Below are 23,585 nucleotides of genomic sequence, written 5' to 3' on the forward strand. Positions count from 1 at the left end.
CACTGTGCATACTGGGAGGGGTGAGGTGGTGAGGTCAGCGCGGCACAAGCACAGCAGATATCTGCTGCTCTGTTTGCACCACACCACACCAGATTCTCTGCTGCCTCTCCCCTCCCTTCTGGCTTGGGGAGGCTTCCTCTTGGAAATCCTGGCAAGCCACTGCCAGCCAGCATGGACAATACTGAGCTACATGGAGGTAGAAAGAAAAGGCTATCCAGAGTTGGAGTAACCTGTCCTGGAGTGACCCACGGAGAACAGGCAGACTGAATACCAGGGAGTCTGGGCAGGATGAAGGGCCTTAAAAGGTTCTGTTTCCTTAGGGAGGGGTTCCCTAAATAAAAGGGGAAGGCCAAATGTTGGATGAGAAAGGAGGCATTTACAAAACAAAAGGTGCTTTTGTTATGTAACCAGAGGTAGGAAGCTAAGATTTCTGCCACACAGCAGCTACATGTGGGCTTAAGGAGCAAAGTGTGTGCTGAGTGCAATACTGAGTAAGACAGCTGTAAACAAAGCTTAAGGAGTTAAAGAGTCACGTTCAGGGTACCAACGAAGGCCGAGCACCTTGGCAGCAGACAATTCTACTCCTGCGCACACTTTATTGAGAGTATTCTTAGTGATTCTCAGAGGATTTACTGCAAGGACCTCAAGGACCCACCTCTCCCTATATAAACCATCCCAGACTCTGCATAAATCTGAGGCCGTTCTTCATGTGCCTCCTCCACATGAGGCCTGGAGGGTGGTAACACGAGAACAGGGCTTTTCTGCAGTGGCTCCCCATTTGTGGAATGCTCTCCACTGGGAGGGTCGCTTGGCACCTTCATTATACAGTGGTACCTCGAGTTACAAACGCCTCAGGTTACAAACGCTTCAGCTTACAAACTCCGCTAACCTGGAAGACTTACCTCGAGTTGACAACTTTGCCCCAGGATGAGAACTGAAATCATGTGCCGGCGGCACAGCAGCAGCAAGAGGCCCCATTAGCAAAAGCACGCCTCTAGTTAAGAACAGTTTCAGGTTAAGAACGGACCTCCCGAACGAATTACGTTCGTAACTAGAGGTACCACTGTGTATTTTTAGGCACCACATAAAAATGTTCCTTATTAATCAGGCCTTTGGCTGATTAATATTCTACAGCCTTTTACATGGATTTGTGGGAAAGGGGGGTTATTGTTTTGCTGTTTTCATTTTAACTATTTACTTGTGTTTGTACCTTGCATTTTATTCTGTGACTTGCCCTGAGATCTTGTGATGATGAGCAGTATAATTTTTTTCAATAACAATAGTAATAATAGTAATGTGTGCAATTAAGTAAGTTAATTTGAAATGATCATAGCTAATCTATTAGTATTTAAGTGAAACTATGCAAACTATTTCACAAGTTGGTTACATAGAAATAGGGTACTGTTACCTGCTTTGTTTACACAGACATAGAGTTAAGGCATCTGGATTTAACCTTTGTGGTAAATAGATAAACTTTTAATAAATAACTGAAAAAGCAACAAAGTTTAAGATTTGCATGTATATATGAAGGATATATATTTTTTATTCAATAGCAGGTCTTTTAAAAAAGTTTAAATCAACACAAACACACATTTATATTATATTATATTATATTATATTATATTATATTATATTATATTATATTATTATATTATATTATATTATATTATATTATATTATAATAATTTACCAGATAACAAGCAGCCGGCATTGGTGTTAATTTTATTTCTAACCAGCATGGAAGCAGCTGACAAGACCAGACAAGCTGAACACCATATGCATTGCTAACATGTAATCTCCACCTGCTTTGGTTGCAGTGCTGTTGCACCATTACCTATGAAAATGACTTCACATAATCCTTTGGTATTTCAATAAATAGGTATAATCACAGCATTTAAAACTGCCACTATATCTATTAAAAATCATTAAAAACTTTCACACGCAATCTTTTCAATTATGCATCCTGTCAATAAACTTTTACGTGCTAATCTTGTCACTTTTTTGGCAAAAGGTTCAGGAATGCTTCTTAAATATTCAAAGGATTTAACTAAATCTCACCTGCAGACAAGCTTTATGATCCTATAGAAGCTTAAGTACTAAAAGAAATAACCTTCATTATCGAGTATTAAGACAAAACGGTGTTTTGGAATTTGCAGGTAATGATAAAATGACATTACGACCATTAATGGAAAGTACCTCTTAAGGATTTGTTTTAAAATACGATGAGAAAGGGGGGGGGACATTCAGAGGTTTATTTGCAGTATTTTTATGAAACCTTGGTAATATAAACACAGGTCAATGTTTTCAATATTGTTTTCACTTACACAGTATTTTTTAATAACTGAGAAAAAACTATGGTTTAAAAGAACGTTTTAATTCTAAAGTTGATTTTGGATGCCTTGGCTTGGTTCTTCTCAGTGTCTAATTTCCTTTTCAAAAATTAGTATTAAAATAAAGCAAGCTGGAACAAAGTGAATCCAAAATGAGCTGTGCTACAAATTAAAAGCAAAGCCTACGCAAAACAGAGCATGGAGTCCTAAAACCTCCTCAGTCCCATTTGTTTAAAAAGAACATTTCCTCTCCCCCTCCCCGATTACATTGCAATGTGAAACATTAATACTAAAATATTTTTTAAAATTGTTAATGTAGAATAAAATATATGAATTATAATATTCTCCTCTCCTTTTCCAACATCTGTTTTTCCTTCTTCTGGAGCTGCAGCCTTGTGGTCCATAAGATAGGATTAATTGTATCACCTACAAGATACTCTCTCCCAAAGACAGGGAGCGAAGCCTGCCCACAGAGAAGGAAACCTGATGCCATCTTTGCCATTGGATACCTAGGTGCCTATGCCCAGCTCAAGCTGATACCATGCAGCCTCTTCTAGACCAGGATAGTCCACCTACATTAATCCATGCGCTGGTAACCTCTAGACTGGGCTATTGTACTGTACACTATGTGGGCCACCTATGAAAATGACATGGCAGACCCTCCAAGTGTTCCTATTCTCCAGGGATGTTCCAGATTTAGAGAAGCCATCCCAGTTTCTGATTTGATCCCAGAATATCCCGCTTTCCCTTAGGACGTCCCTATTTTTGTTGGAGGGTATGGAGTTATCCGACCCGAGTCATCTGAAGGCAATCCTGCATAGGGAAGTTTTAAAAAATGTTTAATGTTTTATTACGTTTTTATATATGTTGGAAGTTGCCCAGAGCAGAGCGCTGTGGCAACCCAGTAAGATGTGTGGGGTATATAAATGGTAAAATTATCATTATGGAATGGGACGTCCCTGTTTTCATCGGAGAAATGTTGGAGGAGATGACATGGATATTATAACTGCTGCTGAATGTGGTAGCTGGGGTATGAAAAGGGGCTCCTGGTCACTCACATATAGCAAAAAAATTAAAAGAGTTTGCTACAATAATGCTACAATAATCTTTATTGTCATTGTCTGATACAGAACAACGAAATTGAAAAAATCAAGATCAGACATTCAAAAACAAACAAGCCTGCTATCCCAGCTATCCCGGCCTGGTTAGCCCCCTAAAAACTCTGATACCCCATAATTAAATACAATATACTACCATAGAGACTACCTTAAAGGTAAAGGGACCCCTGACCATTAGGTCCTGTCGTGACCTACTCTGAGGTTGTGGCGCTCATCTCGCTTTATTGGCCGAGGGAGCCGGCGTACAGCTTCCAGATCATGTGGCCAGCATGACTAAGCCACTTCTGGTGAACCAGAGCAGAGCACGGAAACACCGTTTACCTTCCTGCTGGAGCGGTACCTATTTATCTACTTGCACTTTGACGTGCTTTCGAACTGCTAGGTTGGCAGGAGCAGGGACCGAGCAACGGGAGCTCACCCCGTCGCAGGGATTCGAACCGCCGACCTTCTGATCGAGAAGCCCTAGGCTCTGTGGTTTAACCCACAGCACCACCCACATCCCCAGAGACTACCTTACACTATGTTTAAAACCAAAATCGCATTTGGATAGAAACTGTTTCTCAGGCAGCTAGTCCTAGTCTTTATAACCCTGTACCTTCTTCCAGAAGGCAGAAGCTGAAAGAGATCATTTCCAGGGTGCCCACTATCCTACACTATCTCTGCAGCTTTCTTATGACACCTGGAAGCATAGATTTGATTTGCACTGACAGCCAGTGGTATTCTGGGCCTGATTCATGTGATGATAAAATAAAGCCTTTAATGGTTTGGGCCTCAAGTATCTTAAAGAATACCTGTTCCTATATCAGCCTTCCTGGCTGTTAAGACCTGTAAAGGAAGCCTTCTTGGTAGTCCCCTCAGAGAGCAAGATCTACACTGCAGGGACCTGGAGAAGAGCTTATCTGGAGCGGCTTCACAGTTTTGGAGTAGCCTCCCTTACTTCTACAGTATTTTCATTCATTCAACAGGTAAACACGCACCTCTTTGCCCTGGCTTGTGTGAAAGGAATGAAATGCATGGTATCATTTTATATCCACTTCTACTGCCTGTTTTATATGTGATTGTTCTTAATGTAATGATGCTGCTTGGTTTTTATCAAATGTTTAATGTTAATTGGGATTTAAATACCTGTTGTTTGCTGCCCTGCAACCCCTGGGTGAAAGGGTGGACTACAAATACATTCAATAAAATAATTTTCTCCACTGTTTGTAATTGGAATGAATGCTTAACTAGCTTCATTAAACAGATTTTATTCTCTACAGGAGAAAGGCTATATAGCTCTGTTTTAGGATCTGGGATAAGTCTGTCAAGTATTTAGTGCATAAAATCTTATTTCAGTTCAGGAGTTTATAATAGATAATATTTTTGTAGGTCTCTGCTTTTACATAGGTGTGCTTTGGACACAAAGATATTTTTTTAGAAAATAAATGTGAGGAATGAATATGTATCTAACTTTCGCCTCCTAAAAGTAATATGAAAAAAATGTAACGGACTGATAGACAGGCAGCACAGGAAACGTTTTTTTGCAAGCCATCACTGATCTACAGCCAGAAACATACAGACTTGTGTGCGGTCATCACATGTCAAGCAGACAGGAAAGTATTTAAAATACTACATTAACAGATTTTACGGTAACAATTTAAGGACGTGATCCAATAACAAGAAACTCTCAGCTACTTCCCCTGTCCTGGATTATTTTTCAGGATTAAAGACCTTGGCTTTAATTAACAAAATGTTTCCATTGCATACATAATTTGGTGCAACAATGTGACTTCTTAAGTCTAATGCATCTTATGAAAAAGGGGGGGAAAGCTCTTAAAACACATTTAGCAGAGGAAACAAAAGACACTTTGTATTAATGGTGGGGAACCTTAGGTCATGGGGACCTCCAGGTCCCTCTATCTGACCCTCAGATCTCTTCCTAGGCCACATCCCTCACTAGGCCTGCTTCTCACCCTCCATGTTTCTGCCAGCTTGGAATGTCTCCTCGAACTGTAATCACGTCTTTTGCTTTTCTTGATGGATGCTAGGCAGGGTTGTGGGAGCGTGTATAGCAGGCATAGGCAAACTCGGCCCTCCAGATGTTTTTTGGGACTACAAATTTCCTTCTACAATTACACATCTGCCTGCATATCCTAACATAACAGCAGGCTTTAATGGGTACCTTTGCTCGCTTTCTTCCCTGACGTTTTCCACAATTTCCCTTCTTCCTACGTGCCAAGGTTTGATTAAGAAATTCTCAAAATCATGTGAATGGTCTACTTCTTCATCAGTGCAATGTTTACCACCTCACCTAAGTGCATATGTGGGTTTTCCAAATAGGGGGTCACAAATAAGGACCACAAAGTCAGAGATTTTTGTTTTAACTATCTCTGACGGTTAGGTCTCAGTTGCTCAGTTATTTAAATATAGTCATTCAGAATGCTGCAGCTTCATTTGGAGTTAATTATGAATAACATATTATGCTTTGGTACAAAGTATCTATACAATTTTTTCTAGTGATTAAGTCTAAAGCTGTAGGGCTCATTGGATTGGGTGTCGATCCGATCCCATACTCCTTTCTATTTTCTAAGCATTTAGAGTGACGACAATGGTAGAAATCCAGAGGTTCTGGGAACAACAGACAGCTAGGTTTTGCATTCATGCACTATGACTATTAAGAACATTCTCCCCATATTTTGTTGGAAGCCGCCCTGAGTGGCTGGGGAAACGCAGCAAGGTGGGCAGGGAATAAATTATGATTATGATCATTAGGTGGAGTGAAACAACCTCCTCAGATGTTGGGGATGGTGGCATTAGTCTCCTGGCTATTCCTCCACAGACCTTCAGTTATCCCCCTCTCTATGGGTAGACAGTGTTGTACATCCTACATGTGCTGTTTTAACCCATCTAAGCAAACTTGTTGCTTCAGGTGCAGTGGGGGATACCATCCCATCATCACTGTCCGAACAAGTTAGCTTCTGCACATGGGATGGGAAGTTGCCATCAAATGCCAACAGTGCCCTTCAGCTCTCTATATTGGACAAACAGGCCAAACCTTACGCCAAAGAATAAACGGACATAAATCTGACATCAAGAATCACAAGACAGAGAAACCAGTAGGAGAACACTTCAATCTCCCAGGACATTCTATACAAGATCTCAAAGTAGCTGTTTTACTACAAAGGAATTTCAGAAATAGACTGGAAAGAGAAGCTGCTGAATTGCAACTCATTACCAAACTTAAAACCATGGAGAGACCTGGTCTGAACAAAGATATTGGATTCTTATCTCATTATACATGACAAAGCCATTTTTCACCTTCTCACCCCTTGCTTTTTCCTGTAAGACCTATTGCAGTCGTTAAGAGTCGTCAACAGGCTCATCACAGCTATCTGCCAATCACCCATTCCCACCACCCTTCTGAGTAATACCCCTCCCCACCTTCTCACTATATAGAAGGATCTGGCAACTTCTGTTTCAGTGTATCTGAAGAAGTGTGCATGCACACGAAAGCTCATACCAAGAACTAACTTAGTTGGTCTTTAAGGTGCTACTGGAAGGAATTTTTTTTGTATAAATGCAGTAAGTGAAGGTAGTGTCAACACAGGCATATGAGGTGTGACTCAAGAAGAATGTTCATTTTTTTGGATAAACCACTCCTAAGAACAAGAGACCTGTTCAGTAGTTCCAAAGGCCCCCTCCCTTATTTCAATTTCTGCAAAACAACATCAAGCATACAGCTGAGAGATCAAAGATCAGTGTAAACAAAGCCAAGGCAAGTTGGATCTTTATCTAGAGGAATCCACTTGCAGTGAGTTGGCCTACCTATTTTTACTTATTTTAAGACAAATTTCCAAAGGAATCTCACAGGACAGGAAATTAATAAGACATACCACACCCAGTCTGCTCTGTTGGGGTTAAATGTATATTTATTTTACCCTCCTCCAAGATATTCACAGCTCTAAAGTGTAAATTGAACAAGGAACTAATAAAAATCTAAATAGTGTTTCTAACATCTGACAGAGATACGACATAATTGAACGCCGATGTGCTTGTTGTCTCCACACATATTTCCATGACGAAAACTTTCCAGCATGTGTTGGGGGGTGGGGCGGGCTGAGAACTATAGTAAAAAGCAGCCATTGACTACAGCGAGACTAATAAACAGATTTTACTGGAAAGCAGCTACTGCATATTGCATGAACATGAATAATCATTTACATTCCACTGATAATAAACTGGCAATAGTAGTAACGCAGGTGGAACAGCACATTTCAGCCAATGATCGGCCCTCAAATAGCAGCATTATTCCATTCCTCCTATGTTACATTTGCATCCTGCCCCTTCTCTAAGAAGTTCAAAGCATTAAACAAAAGAGTTATCCCTTTTTTCCTGATAGGCTGTAGAAGCTGATAGAATCCACCTGATTCAAACAGAAATCGAACATATTTTTGCCTCTCTCACTCCCCAGCTTGCTGGTTTGCTTCTGGTCCACACTACTGCAACCTTTCTAACTAACCACGAGCTGGAGAAGGGGCTCCACCCGTTTGCTGCCTCATACAGAACCTCTTTCCTTTATTTCTCCTAAAGGTCCATCACCCAGGCAATGATCTCATCAGGAAGCTAGCCTGGCTTGGACTGGGGACACGTGGCTTCAAACGAGGCTAGATTTGGGTGATCTCTCAGCCTAGCAGTGGATGCATTTTGGCTGCTTATTCTATAAACTAGCTTTACCTGTATACTTGCAACATGGAAGAGCTGCAAGACCCCGTTCATGTATATTTACTAAATTATATGCCGCACAAAAGAAATAAGCTAATGAAGATGTCAAACATTATTCTATTCTTAAAAGCGGAAATGCAATTTCCATGACTATAAAGATGGAAATAATTGAGAGAGATATGGAATGTTGGAAGAGGAAGTATGAAAGCTGCAAACAATTAGTTTCTAAAGTACATTATTGGTTAAGTTCTGCTGGGGAAGGTGTTACACACACAAAGAAATGGTAAGGGAAGGAAGGAAGGAAGGAAGGAAGGAAGGAAGGAAGGAAGGAAGGAAGGAAGCTTACCATAGCTTTGTATATAGCCTGACCCTGAACCACAGAAACTGTAACTCTATTATTACTGACCCTGAATTGAAGGTTCTATCTGTTGTTCAGGATCACATGCAGTACTTCCTCTTAGTATGTTTTCATGGCTCTCTTTCCATTTGTGTAATCTGCACACAAGACAAGATTCTTGGAGTAGTGAGATCTGCCAGATATGTGCTCATGCTCTGGGCTTCCTGGTCCAGAGTTGAACTGCCAGAGTAGAACCAGCTTGTTTGATGGTGGAGATTGTCATTCCTTCATTAAGGAAGATTGTGCCCAGCCTTTCCTGCATGAGACCAATCATCTGACTAGTACCACTTCATATGCATGAAGGATAAGGCTAATGGCTGCTAGTCATGAGATCCCAGATCAGAGACACCATGCTTCTGAATTCTAGTGGGAACAGCAGTAGGAAAGCTCTATTGCATCTGGTTGGCCACTGTGGGTAATAGGATGCTGATACTTTTACTTTGATCCAGCAGGGCTTTTCTTATGCTCTGAATCGAACTTCTAAAATTGAAAGCATCTTGGCAGACATAGTGGTTGAATGGCACTGGAAGAAAGGCAGGGAAAGCAGAACCGTATTAATCCAGTTATTGAACCTCCAAGGAGCATTCAGGACTATCAACCATGGTATTCCTCTAGGGTACCTTCCTGTAAGTGAAAGAGGGGTGGAGGCACTGTGTATCAATAGCTCCAGCGATTCCTGGAAGATAAAGCCCAGGTGGTGGTCCTGGAAAGGGTAATTTGGTGCCACAGTGGTCCATCTTATCTCCTGTGTTATTGAACATTTACATGAAGCTGCTAGACAAAGCCATGCAGAGCTTTATAGCAAGGTATCAACAGAATGCTGATTATATGCAGCTCTCTCTCTCTGTCTGTCTGTCCTCAGTTATTATTTACAGTGAAGTCTGGTTACTAACAGATTCTACGCCTTCTCTTTTTAGACAACGAATGAGAGGCAGGTATATAGTAATTATAGGAAGAATACCTGGCTACTGATTGCACTCAAAGCAAGGAAAGGAAAGACATGAAAAGAATGCCAGGAGGATACTTGCCTTAGGGAGGGAGCTCCCCTCAAGCCAGTTGACATTTTTACAAGGTTGTTAAAGCTGCTCTGGGGCAGACTGTGTCAAGAGAAAAGGAGGGAGTCAAAACGCTCTTGTTCTGGGGACCTGGCTTCTGTTGCCAGACTTCAGATGAGGGAGAGCAGGAACATAACATAGAAATGAACTGCTGTGAGGAAGCTGGCCAAAAGAGGCCCATACCGATAACATCATAGCGTATCTGGGAATACTCATCCTCTCCTCACACCCCAATCCTAACCACCTTTATCTGGAAGTAAGTCTCATGGCTATCAGTGGAGCTTACTACCAAGTAAATGTACTTATGACTGCAGCCAACAGAGTGCGGGGCGGGGGGGGGGGGGGGGAGAGACCCTACAGTTCTAAAATGTTGGCATTTTTATGGCTGTTGCAATGATGTCCAAAATAAATGCTTTCCGAGCATAGCTAGACACCCACAAAACAAATACACCCTGTGTATAAGACGCCCCCTAATTTTTGACATTATTTTTAAGGGGGGGGGGGAACCTAGTCTTATACATGGAAAAATACGGTATATTAAAAAAAAACACTGAGTAACTGGAGGCTTCACATGGAAGACAGTGAGTTGAATGCATGATCGCTAACATGAAGACATTAATATGCTGAATATCAAAATCTAGGAGAGAGACTCTTCTCATGTCCAGCTGAACCTTATGTCGGAACATGCCAGGAGACCTTTTCCATGGCCACACCCAACATTCAGAACTCATTGCCTGGGGAGAGTTGCTTTGCCCTCTCTCTGTTAGCCTTCCAATATCCCACTAGAACATTTTTATTCCAGGAAGCTTTTAATCTACTTCAGACATGAGGTACTACAGTGGTACCTCGGAGATAAGATGGCGGCGCGTGTAGATGCAGCGGCTGGTTGCTCCTCAACTCAGAATTTGGCTTTTTTGTCCTGCCAAAATAGACTTGTTTATAGTCGGCAGGACATGTTATCTATTCGGCTAAGGAGTGAGTGCTGCACAAATTGTGAGTGTCTCCGCGCCTGCAAGGAAGATTTTTTGACTTCAAAGAACTGGGGAGTAAAGAGACACAGGAGAGACCATAAACAGAAGAGAGGCTGCAGAGGAGGAAGGCGTTTAAGGCAATTAAGGCTGAAGACACAACATTATAACTTACCGCTTCCCAGCATTTTCTATGCGAATGTGAGATCTTTGGTGAATAAGCTGGAGGAGTGGAAATTGTGGATAGCAACGGAGAAAACTGTGAGTGAATGCTGTCTTCTGCTGCTTACAGAAACTTGGCTGACACCAATTATTCCTGACTCAGCCATAGAACTAACAGGCTATACAGTGTTCCGCCATGATAGAACAGAGGACTCTGGTAAAAGTAGGGGGGGAGGTTTGTGTGCATACGTGAATAACAGCTGGTGCACAAACCACGCTGTGATAGCCAGTCATTGCTCCCCAACGGTGGAATTTATGACGCTTAAATGCAGACCTATATATCTCCCCCGAGAATTTACAGCAGTACTGATAACTATAGTATACATTGCACCTGATGCGAACATCAATGAGGCAATGGGTCTTCTGCATGATGCCATCAGCAGACAACAAGGCAAGTATCCCGAGGCTGCATTTCTTGTATGCGGGGATTTCAACCAGGCAGATTTGAAAGTGGTCCTACCTAAATTCTATCAACACATAAAGTGTGCAACCAGGGGAGAAAGGACTCTGGACAGGCTGTATACAAATGTCAAACAGGCCTATAAGGCCGAACCACTGGCACATCTAGGCCAATCTGATCATGTGTCCCTGCTCCTGACTCCTGAATATATTCCATTGAGGAAACGGACTCCAGCTATAAAGAGGGATATTACAATATGGCCAGCTGAAGCATCCCAACAACTACAAGACTGTTTTCATGACACCGATTGGGAGGTATTCGCCCAACAGGATGTAGAGACTCATACTGAGCAAGTGTTGGACTATATTAGGTTCTGCACTGAAAATGTAACACGGAGGCGCCGGATAAAGATCTACCCAAACAGGAAGCCCTGGATGACACGGGAGGTCCAGGGGTTGCTAAAGGCAAGAAATACTGCTTTCAGAAGTGGAAATAAGTCGTTGTACAGCTTAGCTAGAGCGGATTTAAAGAGAGGTATCCGTGTAGCAAAGGAGGCGTATAGACAGCGGCTGGAGAATCATCTACAAAGTAACAACACCAGGCAGGTGTGGCAAGGTGTACAAGAATTAACAGGGTATAAATCCAAGGATTCCCTGGCAGACGAGGGAGGGGCATCCCTCGCAGAGGATTTGAATGCCTTTTTTGCCCGTTTTGAAGTAACATCTGCAGCAACACCTGCTGAGGCTTTACCACCACCACCACCACTCCCTGTGAAGGCCTTGCCACCATCACCATCATCAGTACAAAGGAATGTAGTAGTCTCTGTGGAAAAAGAAGAGATGAGGAAGGTGTTGAAGGGAATCAACCCAAGGAAGGCCACAGGGCCAGATGGGGTAGCTGGAAGGGTATTGAGAGACTGTGCAGATCAACTAGCAGGAGTTTTCACTGGGATCTTAAATCGATCCCTAGCCCAGGCTATTGTTCCATCCTGCCTAAAGTCCTCTACTATCGTTCCAATAGCAAAAAAATCTAACCCGGAAGATCTGAATGACTTTCGTCCAGTAGCACTCACACCTATAATCATGAAGTGCTTTGAAAAGCTGGTACGAAATTATGTCATTGCCTGCCTACCAGAGGGACTGGACACATTCCAATTTGCTTATAAAACGAAAAGATCGACAGAGGACGCTGTGGCGATTGCCCTCCATGCCGTTCTTGCACATTTGGAGCAGCGGGGGGGATATGCCAGACTGCTTTTTTTAGATTTCAGCTCGGCATTTAATACCATTCTACCACAACGTCTGATGTCTAAACTGGAAGATCTGGGGCTTCCGTTATCACTTTGTGGGTGGATATTGGACTTTTTGTCAGACCGCCCCCAGAGGGTTCGGTTGGGCCCTTATACCTCTAGTATGCTTAGGACTAACACAGGAACACCACAGGGATGCGTACTCAGCCCACTCCTTTATATTCTCTACACGTACGATTGTGTCGCTGCTCACCCTAGTAATAGGGTTGTCAAATTTGCAGATGACACAACCGTGATTGGGCTCATCTCTGAAAGGGAGGGTGAAATGGACTATAGAGATGAGGTGGAGCGGCTGACAGAGTGGTGCAGAGCTAACAACTTGCTCATAAATACAAGGAAGACAAAGGAGCTTGTGGTGGACTTCAGGAGACAGAAGAGCAATGTCCAGCCACTTTTGCTTGATGGGGTCTGTGTGGAGAGGGTAACAACGTTCAGATTTTTGGGCATTGAATTACAAGAGGATCTGTCCTGGAGTGTCAACACAAGGGGGCTTGTGAAGAAGGCGCAGCAGAGACTGTACTTTTTGAGAATTCTAAGGAAAAACCATCTTCCGCAGAAACTGCTGCTTGCCTTCTATCACTGTGCCATTGAGAGCGTGCTCACCTACGGCTTATGTGTGTGGTATGGAAGCTGTACTACCCGGGACAGGTTGGGGTTGTGCAGAGTTGTTAAGGCAGCAGAGAGCATTGTTGGCTGCCCACTCTCCACCTTAGAGCAGATTTATGCCACAAGGTGCCATAGGAAGGCACTGGACATAGTAAAAGATCCATCGCATCCTGGTCACTGTCTCTTCGAGCTCCTGCCGTCGGGACGGAGATACAGGACGATGAAGACAAGAACAAGCCGTCTTAAGAACAGCTTCTTCTCCAGAGCGATCTCGGCCCTGAATGGGAAGCCTGGACTTTGAAAGTCATCTAATCTTCCTTGCTGTTTTATACTGTATTGTTTTAATTAGTGTTTTTATAGTTGATTTGATTTTGTGTGGAGTGCCCTACCTGGGTGGATGGAGCAGCCAAGTAATTTCGTTGTCCCCGAGAGGGGGCAATGACAATAAAGATATTATTATTATTATTATTATTATTATTATTATTATTATTATTATTATATTTTTATCTATTTACGCTGCTCAAGAGGCTGCTGCATTATATTTGTGTGTGTTACAGCTGTTGCTGTTTTATGGCTCCTTCTCTTATTTTTATTGTTACATTGTTTGCCTTTCAGCTGTTAATATTGTTACTGTAATCTGCCTTGAACATCCATTACCACTGGAAAGGTGGTGTGTAAAATACTGAATTAATTAATTAATTAAAAATGGATGAACAAACATAGATAAATGCAGAAGGTAATCACGACAAGTTTTGGCAAGAATGAAAATCCAATTCCTTCAATAAAACTTATTTTTAATATAAATATATTTCTGGGCTTATATAGCAAAACACAGCTACAGCAGTTATATTTGAAATGTGTGGTAATGGACCTTGCCAGTTGTGCCCCTGTGAGCAGCCCAGGCTGTTATAAAGCACAATACTGACTTGAGCAAAGAAGGGGCACAAATGGGGAAAAACTGGAAGCAATATATAAATACAAGCCCCAGTAAATAAAGCTCACAAAGCTGGTACGTTACAACCTAGTAGGCTAAAATTTGGGATAGCACTGACTAGTCTACATCGCTGCTGCTGTAGCTGTATCAGTGCATCCTGCACAATGAGTCCCCAATCCAATAGTCATCTACAACTTTAGAACAAATAAGGCACACTCTCCTGCTTTATACTTTATCTTGTCAGAATTCTCCTCTCTGAGAAGATATATATATATCCATTCAAAAATCCATTTATTATATTTCTATCCCGCTCTTCCTTTCGAAGGAGCCCAGGTAGTCAAACAACAATAAAACACCTTGAAAACACATTGAAAACTAAGGTTCTATTCCACCTACCCTTTGCCATAACTTAGCTATGAGACTCATTTTGTACACACACCCCAACACCCACACAATAGATCCACTATATATTTTGAAGCTGCCATTTCTTTTTACCTGTAGGTTTTCATTCTCTGTTATTTCTGGCTGAAGGATCTCTAGTACCTGAGCTAAGATCATTCTCTTTTTGACACACCAGAGAGCTGCTGCTCTAATGAAATGAGTAGCCCATTTCCTATCTCTAGTGCAGGTGATAAAACGTCTCAACATGAATTCAAATTTTCATTCATAAGGTTTCAAATAGGTGATATTCAGCCTACTTTTGAGAGGATATGGTTTGGCTCATGCTATAAGTCCTATGGGACTATTTACTTCAGGTACTGTATTTATATACTGTACTGCTTAAGATTCAGAATTTCTAAGTAGTGTACATAAAATGTTTTATACACACATACACATCTTACTCCCAGGTAAGTGGGGGTAAGATTGCAGCCCAAGTCATATTCAAGAGTAGACCTACCAAATCAATGGACCTTCAACAATGGCTTCAGTCACATCTCACCCTGTATTTTAAATCAGCTTAGACAGTACAGTGGTACCTCAGGTTGAGTACTTAATTCTTTCTGGAGGCCTGTTCTTAACCTGAAACTGTTCTTAACCTGAAGCACCACTTTAGCTAATGGGGCCTCTTGCTACCGCTGCGCCGTCGGAGCATGATTTCTGTTCTCATGCTGAAGCAAAGTTCTTAACCCGAGGTACTATTTCTGGGTTAGCGGAGTCTGTAACCTGAAGCATATGTAACCTGAAGCATATGTAACCTGAGGTACCACTGTACTGAACTTGCGAACACCAAAATGTCACAGAGAAAGTGTTGCTGGGAGCACACGTTAATGTCTGACAAGTGAGATGACAGTTATAAACTATCACATCATATACCATAATCAAGACACCTAAAATTATTTATGATTTTATATTAGATAGGTTTCAAAGAAATAATCAGGTCATACCATACTTCAACTGAATAGTTAAATACAGACTGAAATATCCATTTTAGGTTTACTATATCAAACATACATTTTGTCTTCACATCAATCTTCTTGTGCCTGAAAAGGAATTTATTTTATCCTTCCCTCAACTCAAAGCCGCTCCTGCTTATGTACGTTTCTGAGCACAATTCAAAGTGTTGGTGCTGACCTTTAAAGCCCTAAACGGCCTTGGTCCAGTATATCTGAAGAAGCATCTCCACCCCCATCGTTCTACCCGGACACTGAGGTCAGCGCCAAGGGCCTTCTGTAAGTTCCCTCACTGCGAGAAGCCAAGTTACTAGGAACCAGGCAGAGGGCCTTCTTGGTAGTGGCACCCAACCTGTGGAACACCCTCCCACCAGATGTCAAAGAGAACAACAACTACCAGACTTTAAGAAGACATCTGAAGGCAGCGCTGTTTAGGGAAGCTTTTAATGTTTGATGCATTACTGTATTTTAATATTTTGTTGGAAGCCGCCCAGAGTGGCTGGGGAAACCCAGCCAGATGGGCGGGGTATAACTAATAAATTATTATTATTATTATTATTATTATTATTATTATTATTATTATGCAAAACAAGAAAAGGCGTTACAGTAATTAGCCACGTACTTGGTGTGTCCACAGTTGTAAAGGTCAATGAAAGTGCAGATCTTTTTAGGGCAGTAATTAAATTCACTAATTTTGACATTAGTGAATGCTTCAAAATTAGCATACTTAATGCTGCTGATTTACCAGAAATATATTCATCTAACCCAGAGCCGACCTGACCATGAGGCGGGGTGAAGCGCTCACCTAAGGTGGCAGAAGTGCAAGAAATGGTGCTCTGCCCCAGCCCCCCACTGCTGATGAGAGGGTTTTCTGCTGTGCGATTCCTGCATGCCACAATGCCAATCAGCTTCCCTGTCCAGAGGAAAAGCTGAGTGGTAATGACTGGGGGAAAGCCCCAAGTCGAGTTTGGCAAGAGCCACGGCACAGTGGAAGTGGTAGGGGTGGGGTGCACTGGCAGCGAGAGGAGGAGGAGGCAGGAGGCAGCAATTCCACAGGCCACCCCTGATCTCACTCACTCTTCCTTCAATGCTATTCAGTGCCCTTTAGCTCCCCCAGGACCCTGCCTCCTATTGCCATTTAACTGCTTATTATGGCACCAAGTGTGATTTTGTTTATGGGAGCCTATGACTTCATCATCATCAGACCTAGCTTTGCTACACTACTGGCAGAACAGGATGTGTCACCACAGCCAGTCAAATTAAGTGGGAAATTAAATTGGCAAGTTAAATTTTAAAGAGAGCCAAAAATAAGCAGAAAGACGAGCAAAAGGCCATCAAAAAAAAGAATATGCTTGGAAAAAATGTCAAAACATCACTTTTCAGTACTCTCAAATGCTGGTATTTACCATGCCAGGTTAAAGTCTTTCGAACTTAAGCTCAAATGAGAAGTCCCCCCCCCCCCCCATATATCAGAATACTAATATTTCAATATTTGGAAGTTGAGTAAGTTACACTAATGTTTTGCTCTTTAAAAGGGTGGGAGGAAACAACCACCGTGATCTCTTTCTCTCCTGTATTTAAACACAATTGGAAAGGCACTGGCTTCTGCCATAGCATATTATTATTATTATTATTATTATTATTATTATTATTATTATTATTATTATTATTTAATCCCACTAAGTTTCTCAAAATCCCAAAGTTATTATCAACTTCATGTTGCAATCGTTGCTTGCTTATGGTGGCAGTCCAAGAGATTTGAGGTGTACCCAATTTGTACATCTCAAATCTCTTGCTGTTGTTTGTTGCCTTGTAAGAATCCTCAACAATCCCAGTGGAATTAACTGGTAGAACAGGGATCAGGTATAACAGAAGTCTCAAACACTCCCCCTCCCACTGCATCTCCTTCAGTAAATAAAACTGTGTGATGTTCTCTGCTTGTCTGGTGTCAGGGCTCTGAGCATACCAGACCACAAGTGGCTTGCAATAAAATAGACACTGCAATCAGTTATTTGTGGTGCTAGAACAGGCAGCCTCTGAGCATAATCAGAGTGCATTGCCAAAAGGAAAAAGATAAGCAGTCATGAAGCTGCCTGTCTCCCAAGACAGACAGATGCCAACAACAAGGGAAGACTTTGGATATAAACAGAGGGTTGTATCAATCAATATCAGTCATACTCTGAGTTGACCCACTGAAATTAGTACAGTGGTACGTACCTTGGTTTAAGAACAGCTTAGTTTATGAACAACATGGATTAAGAATGCTACAAACCCAGAAGTAGGTGTGTTGGTTTGTGAACTTTGCCTTGGAAGCAGAGCATGTTGAGTGTGTTCCATTTGTAAACTGAGTCCCCCGCTGCTATGGGAAAGCACACCTTGGTTTAAGAACGCTTTGGTTTAAGAACAGACTTCCAGAACAGATTAAGTTTGTAAACCAAGGTGCCACTGTACATACAGCTAACCCAGGACCATGAATTTCGATTGGTCTACTCTATGTCAGCATTAGTTTGGATGTAGCCCAGATTCTGGTATATCCGTAAACTTGCAGAAGGGTGTGGGGAGCACAGAGGGCATTTAAAAAGGTGTGAGCAAAGGAACAAATGAGCACTAGCCACAGAGGACGTATTTCTGCATGTACAGATGACAATAATTAAACAACTGCTCATGCTACCTGCATAGCATGCAGGTGTGGACACTTGCAAGGCGATGTCTACAAAATGGCTTTTAGAAAAACCCCAACCGCAGTGTTTCAAAGGCCTGCACACAGACTTAGATTTTCACTTGGCATGGTAAATACCAGCTGTTACCACATGGGGGTGCACTCGTAAGAACGATTTGTCCTCTGACATTAATGACGAGCTAGAATAATCTCATGATGACTTTTCCAAGTCAAAAGTAAACACAGGGACCCTGCTCTAATCAGAGCTCCCGACAGTTTAATTTTGTTGTGGGGTTGTTGTTTTTTGCAAAAGTCACCTCTTTTTACAGTGGGTGGTAATGACACAGAATGCTCAACGGCACTCAAGCCCAAGTTAACACTGTTGTAAATTGTTTGACAGTTTAATCCAAGTTTAAGAACTACATGTTGTTCTGGCATAGAATTTTACAAACTGACTCTGGGCCACATACCTTCAGTTTTAATCCAAGCAGGGCAGTACCTACCAAGCATACAAGGCTCAGTCCAAGCATTCCAATTCCAAACATTACATTATAGCTATGGTTTTATGACACCTACTGCTAACTCTAATTGGCTTGTAGGTTAGGGCAATATGTCATATAGCACTTCATTAGTTATGAGCCTCTAGCCATTAAGTATGGGAACCATAATAATTTAATGTGGAAAGCTTTGTAGGTGAAAGTGAGTACTATTTTAATCCTTTTTTTATTATCACATTCCTATCCTCTACAAAACAAAACAAAAGTCTGCCTCCAGCTATTTCCCCAAATTTCTTATGCTCAAAAAAAAGTCTAATAGCAACATCCTCCACTTTCATTCATGTTTGCGTACACATTCATTTCAAAACACAGTGGCAAAACTAAGGCTATAGTGTCCATAAATCCGCAAAGAATGTAAGAAACTTATATAGTTATCAGTTTTGGAAATTCTTCCTTTGAGAAAGCTCATCATAAAAAGTTTCAGAAGATTCCCTTGTTTGCAAGCACAAAAGGTACCACTACTGGAAAGGATACTTTTCCACGCTAAACTGGTACACATAAGGTGAAAGAGCAGCCAGATTGTACACAAACATGTAAGCAGCATGTCCAGTTTGTCATAGCACTAAATGCTGATGCCAAAGCGCCTGTAAGGAATATTAAACTGCACTTCTGACATTAACATACAGCGGTACCTCAGGTTACATACGCTTCAGGTTACATACACTTCAGGTTACAGACTCCGCTAACCCAGAAATAGTACTTCAGGTTAAGAACTTTGCTTCAGGATGAGAACAGAAATCGTGCTCTGGCGGCGCGGCAGCAGCGGGAGGCCCCATTAGCTAAAGTGGTGCTTCAGGTTAAGAACAGTTTCAGGTTAAGTACGCACCTCCGGAACGAATTAAGTACTTAACCTGAGGTACCACTGTACTATTCAGAGGCAACACAGTCAAGGGGGGGAAGCCATCTAAGAATTGTACATTCCATCCTTCACCTGTAGCACTGACAGTTCATTCTCTAGCATTTCCAGGTAGAGTTGGAAAAGAATACTGTCTGAAATCCTGGAAGGCTGCTGCCAATCGGTGTAGAGAAAACTGAGATAGATAGCCTCCTGTTCATTACAGGGAATAGGTCTCTGTGGGCATTAATGACTCTGTAGTCAAAACTGTCTTGGAAGCCCTCTTTAGTACTGGACAGAGATTTTTCCTTCTGTCGTTGAAGCAATCCTGCTATATCTCTACCCAACTGGGAGAAAGGAAGCATTCAGAAAGGTGCTACATGACACCATGGCATCAACAGAAGCATATAAAGAAAGAAGGTTAAAAGTTGGAAAGAAATAATGAGGGGGGAAACCTAGTAAGATAAACCCATGGTTTTCGGGGGTGGGGTTTAAAGACGATGAGGCACATGAACGCACCAAGTAGGCCACTAGCCCATCTAGTCCAACATCATCAACTCTGATTGGCAGTAAAAAAGGGGGGGTAAAGGACCCCTGACAGTTAAGTCCAGTTGCAGACGACTCTGGGGTTGCGGCGCTCATCTCGCTTTACAGGCCGAGGGAGCCTGCGTTTGTCCACAGACAGTTTTTCCAGGTCATGTGGCCAGCATGACTAAGCTGCTTCTGGCGCAACGGAACACCGAAACTAGAACAGCACACGGAAACACCGTTTTCCTTCACACTGGAGTAGTACCTATTTATCTACTTGCACTTTTGGGGTGTGCTTTCGAACTGCTAGGTTGGCAGGAGCTGGGACTGAGCAACAGGAGCTCACCCCGTGGCAGGGATTCGAACCGCTGACCTTCTGATCGACAAACCCAAGAGACTCAGTGGTTTAGCGCCACCCGCATCCCTTTGATTGGCAGTAGCTTTCCCAAATTCTCAGGAGGAGAGGTCCTACCCATTATTTGCACCCTGATCTTTTAACTGGAGATCCTAGGCTGTTCTTCAGCGAAGCAGGTGTTCCACCACTGACCTATGGCCCCTGTTAGCATTATTCAGAAGTTAGCTTCTCAATAAAAATCGAGAGAGAGAGTTGCCAAAGTCAGTTGTGATCAGAATTTGGAAGGGTTCATCAGAAGGTTAAGGCAAGAAATTATCTTCAGCATCTCCAAAAATGGCACAGTAGGCCACAGAAGTCCTTCTATGATGGGATACAGCAGATTTTCAAAAAAATGCATGTCATAACATTAAATAGACAAGGAAGCCTCTGTGCCACTATATGAAATTACGAAGGACAGCATAATTTACTGGGTGCTGGGGGAAGGGAGAGACAGCTCTCTGGATAAAGCCAAGAGGAAACAGCTTTTAAAAAGGAAGGCATGTTCTATAATCAGTCTAAATGCTGATGGACTCAGTAAGGAGACCAATTTTTTAATGCTGCTTTTAAAAAAAAAGAGAGAAAGAAGACTGCAGTTTTAAATGGAAAACTACTGAATGTCTAACTTGGGGACTGCACACTAGACCTAAGGAAAATAAACAGTGAACGTTTTCTTTATAGTATAATGATATGAATTTACTTAAACAATTGGAGGAGAAAGAGGATAATGTTTCAGTTAAAACTTTCTTCAGATAAATCATCTGTGAATGAATTTATCACACCATCTGTTGAAAATAAATCATGTACTCCTGAAGGCCACATAGGGAACTATAGTCATAACCTGGGAGTTTTCCCTCCAAATAACATTTTTTCTGATCTTTTATCCTTACTATACCATTTAAAGCACTAGATTTGCAGGGAACATCTGTTTGAACATGTGAGTAAAAAAAAAAAAGTGACTTGTGTGTGCTATTATGAAAATCTTTCCTGAAAAGTAAGCAAGTTTTTAGCCTCCCATCGTAAACATATACACCTATAATTTGTTTGAGCAATGCATTTCCCAACAATTTCTTGATCACAGAAAACACACACAAGAATATGCTGGATTTCAGTTTGAGACAAATTATAACATGGAAGTGGGACTCTATTTGTTCCCTAGTGTGAGAGCCAGTGTGGTATAGTGGTTAAGAGCGGTAGTCTCGTGGTGGAAGAAGACTGGAAAAAGTTTAAAGTCTACCTACAGAAATACTGTAAAATTAATGAATGTTAGAATGATGTTGGATAAGAAGTTAAGTGGTTTTTAGCTATAATGCAATAAGGAATATGAAAAAATGGATTATTAATAAGTTAAAATTTAAGGTTAAAATATTTTAAGATTAAAGATTAGGATAAACAAAGAGGGAAAGGATTTGCTGAATTAACAAATTGAATTGGAATACAAAAAAGGGAGGTGTGAGGAGGTCCGGGAAACAAGCAAATGAGAGATAAGTAATGGAAAGATGGAATTGTTTTTAACTATTTTTATTTTGTATTTTTCTTTTTTCTTTTTTCATTTTGTAATACTTTGAAAATCTTAACAAATATCTTTTAAAAAAAAAAAAGAGCGGTAGTCTCGTAATCTGGGGAACCAGGTTCGCTTCCCCGCTCCTCCACATGTAGCTGCTGGGTGACCTTGGGCCAGTCACACTTCTCTGAAGTCTCTCAGTCCCACTCACCTCACAGAGTGTTTGTTGTGGGGGAGGAAGGGAAAGGAGATTGTTAGCCGCTTTGAGACTCCTTAAGGGGAATAAAAGGCGGGATATCAAGTCCAAACTCTTCTTCTTCTTCTTCCTCTGAAGATGGTTTGGAAACTTCAGCTGGCACAGAATTCGGTGGTCAGGTTGCTCACTTGGGCAAGAGAGTTTGAGCATATTAAACTGACCCTGGTCCTACTGCACTGGCTGCCAATTAGTTTCTTGGCCCAATTCAAAGTGCTGGTTTTGACCCATAAATCCTTAAACGGCTCACAATACCTCAAGGACCGTCTCCCCCCCATGTGAACCAACCCAGACTCTGCTTTCATAATCTGAGGCCCTTCTTCATGTGCCTCCTCCACGAGAGGAGGGTGGCAACAAGAGAATGGGCCTTTTCTGCTCTCCATTTGTGGAATGCTCTCCCCATGGAGGTTCGTCTGGTGCCTTCATTGCATATCTTTAGGCACCAGGCGAAAACTTTTCTCTTCAACCAGAGTAATGAACATTCTGTGGCTCTTTACGTGTGTTTGTGGTAGGGAGGTTATTGGTTTGTTTTTGTTTTATTATGCATTTTGTATTATAGAAATTCAACTGTTAAACTAAATGGTTAAACTAATAGCAAATTCAATTGTTAAATTATAATGATTATGTTGTAGTCAAAATGGAGCTATTAAGAAACAACATGATACACCACATGCTCAAGGGCACCACAATGGTTGCAGAAGTAAAAAATATTTGGGGTGGGGGATGGAAGGGGGGAAATCTTCATCTTTCTCCTAAATTGCTTTGCTAATAAAAGCAGAAGAGGTACTGTCACCAAACTGAAGCAACAGACTGTTTTGGGAAAACTTTCATTTGGGAGAAAGATGAACTCAAAAGAACTGCAATGACTTATAAGACCATCTGAGATCGTAGGTTTGACTCAAAACGTGCAAGTGTAAGAAGTATGGATGAACTACAAAGAAAAAGTAAGAGGGGAAATCAGCTTATGAAAATGTAGATTCTCTCCTTCTCACTTCCAAAATTTTGTTGTTGTTTTTTATTGTGGTCACTGCATTTTGACTTATAACACTTTCGCCTTCCCATGCTTCCACTTACTTTCCCCCTGATCTTGTCATCTCCATCAAAAATATTTCTTGGATTGCCTAATGGGCCTTGTCAGGCCACTTACCTTTTTTTGAAGAACATTGATTTTTCTTTCTTTGACTTCTAACATGTCTTTCATATCTCGAATTTCTCCAGCCAGAGTTCCCTTTTCTTCTGTGAGGTCTTGCAGTTGTTTGGTTTTTTTATTAAGAAAACTTTCTTTTTCTTCTAAACGTAATCTCAAGGCATCAACCTATAATAAAATATGAACATGTGGGGGTGTTAATAGATTTTAAAAATGCCATTATATTGTGATTAAGTTGTGTTTGTTTGTTTAAAATATTTACAAGACACATTTTAGGCTG

General features: G+C 41.5%; 1 protein-coding gene across 7 annotated transcripts in view; it reads right to left on the reverse strand.

The window, feature by feature from the left end:
- Positions 1-23,585, reverse strand: part of ERC2 (ELKS/RAB6-interacting/CAST family member 2) — a 514,390-nt gene that overhangs the window by 300,570 nt on the left and 190,235 nt on the right. For all 7 annotated transcript variants that reach the window (XM_077924934.1, XM_077924929.1, XM_077924927.1 and 4 more), the window contains one exon: positions 23,306-23,473. In XM_077924934.1, coding sequence (XP_077781060.1) covers positions 23,306-23,473 — 168 coding nt within the window. The remainder of the gene's footprint in view (positions 1-23,305; positions 23,474-23,585) is intronic.

This window comes from Podarcis muralis, chromosome 2 (genome assembly GCF_964188315.1).
Source record: "Podarcis muralis chromosome 2, rPodMur119.hap1.1, whole genome shotgun sequence".
NCBI classification, from domain to species: domain Eukaryota; kingdom Metazoa; phylum Chordata; class Lepidosauria; order Squamata; family Lacertidae; genus Podarcis; species Podarcis muralis.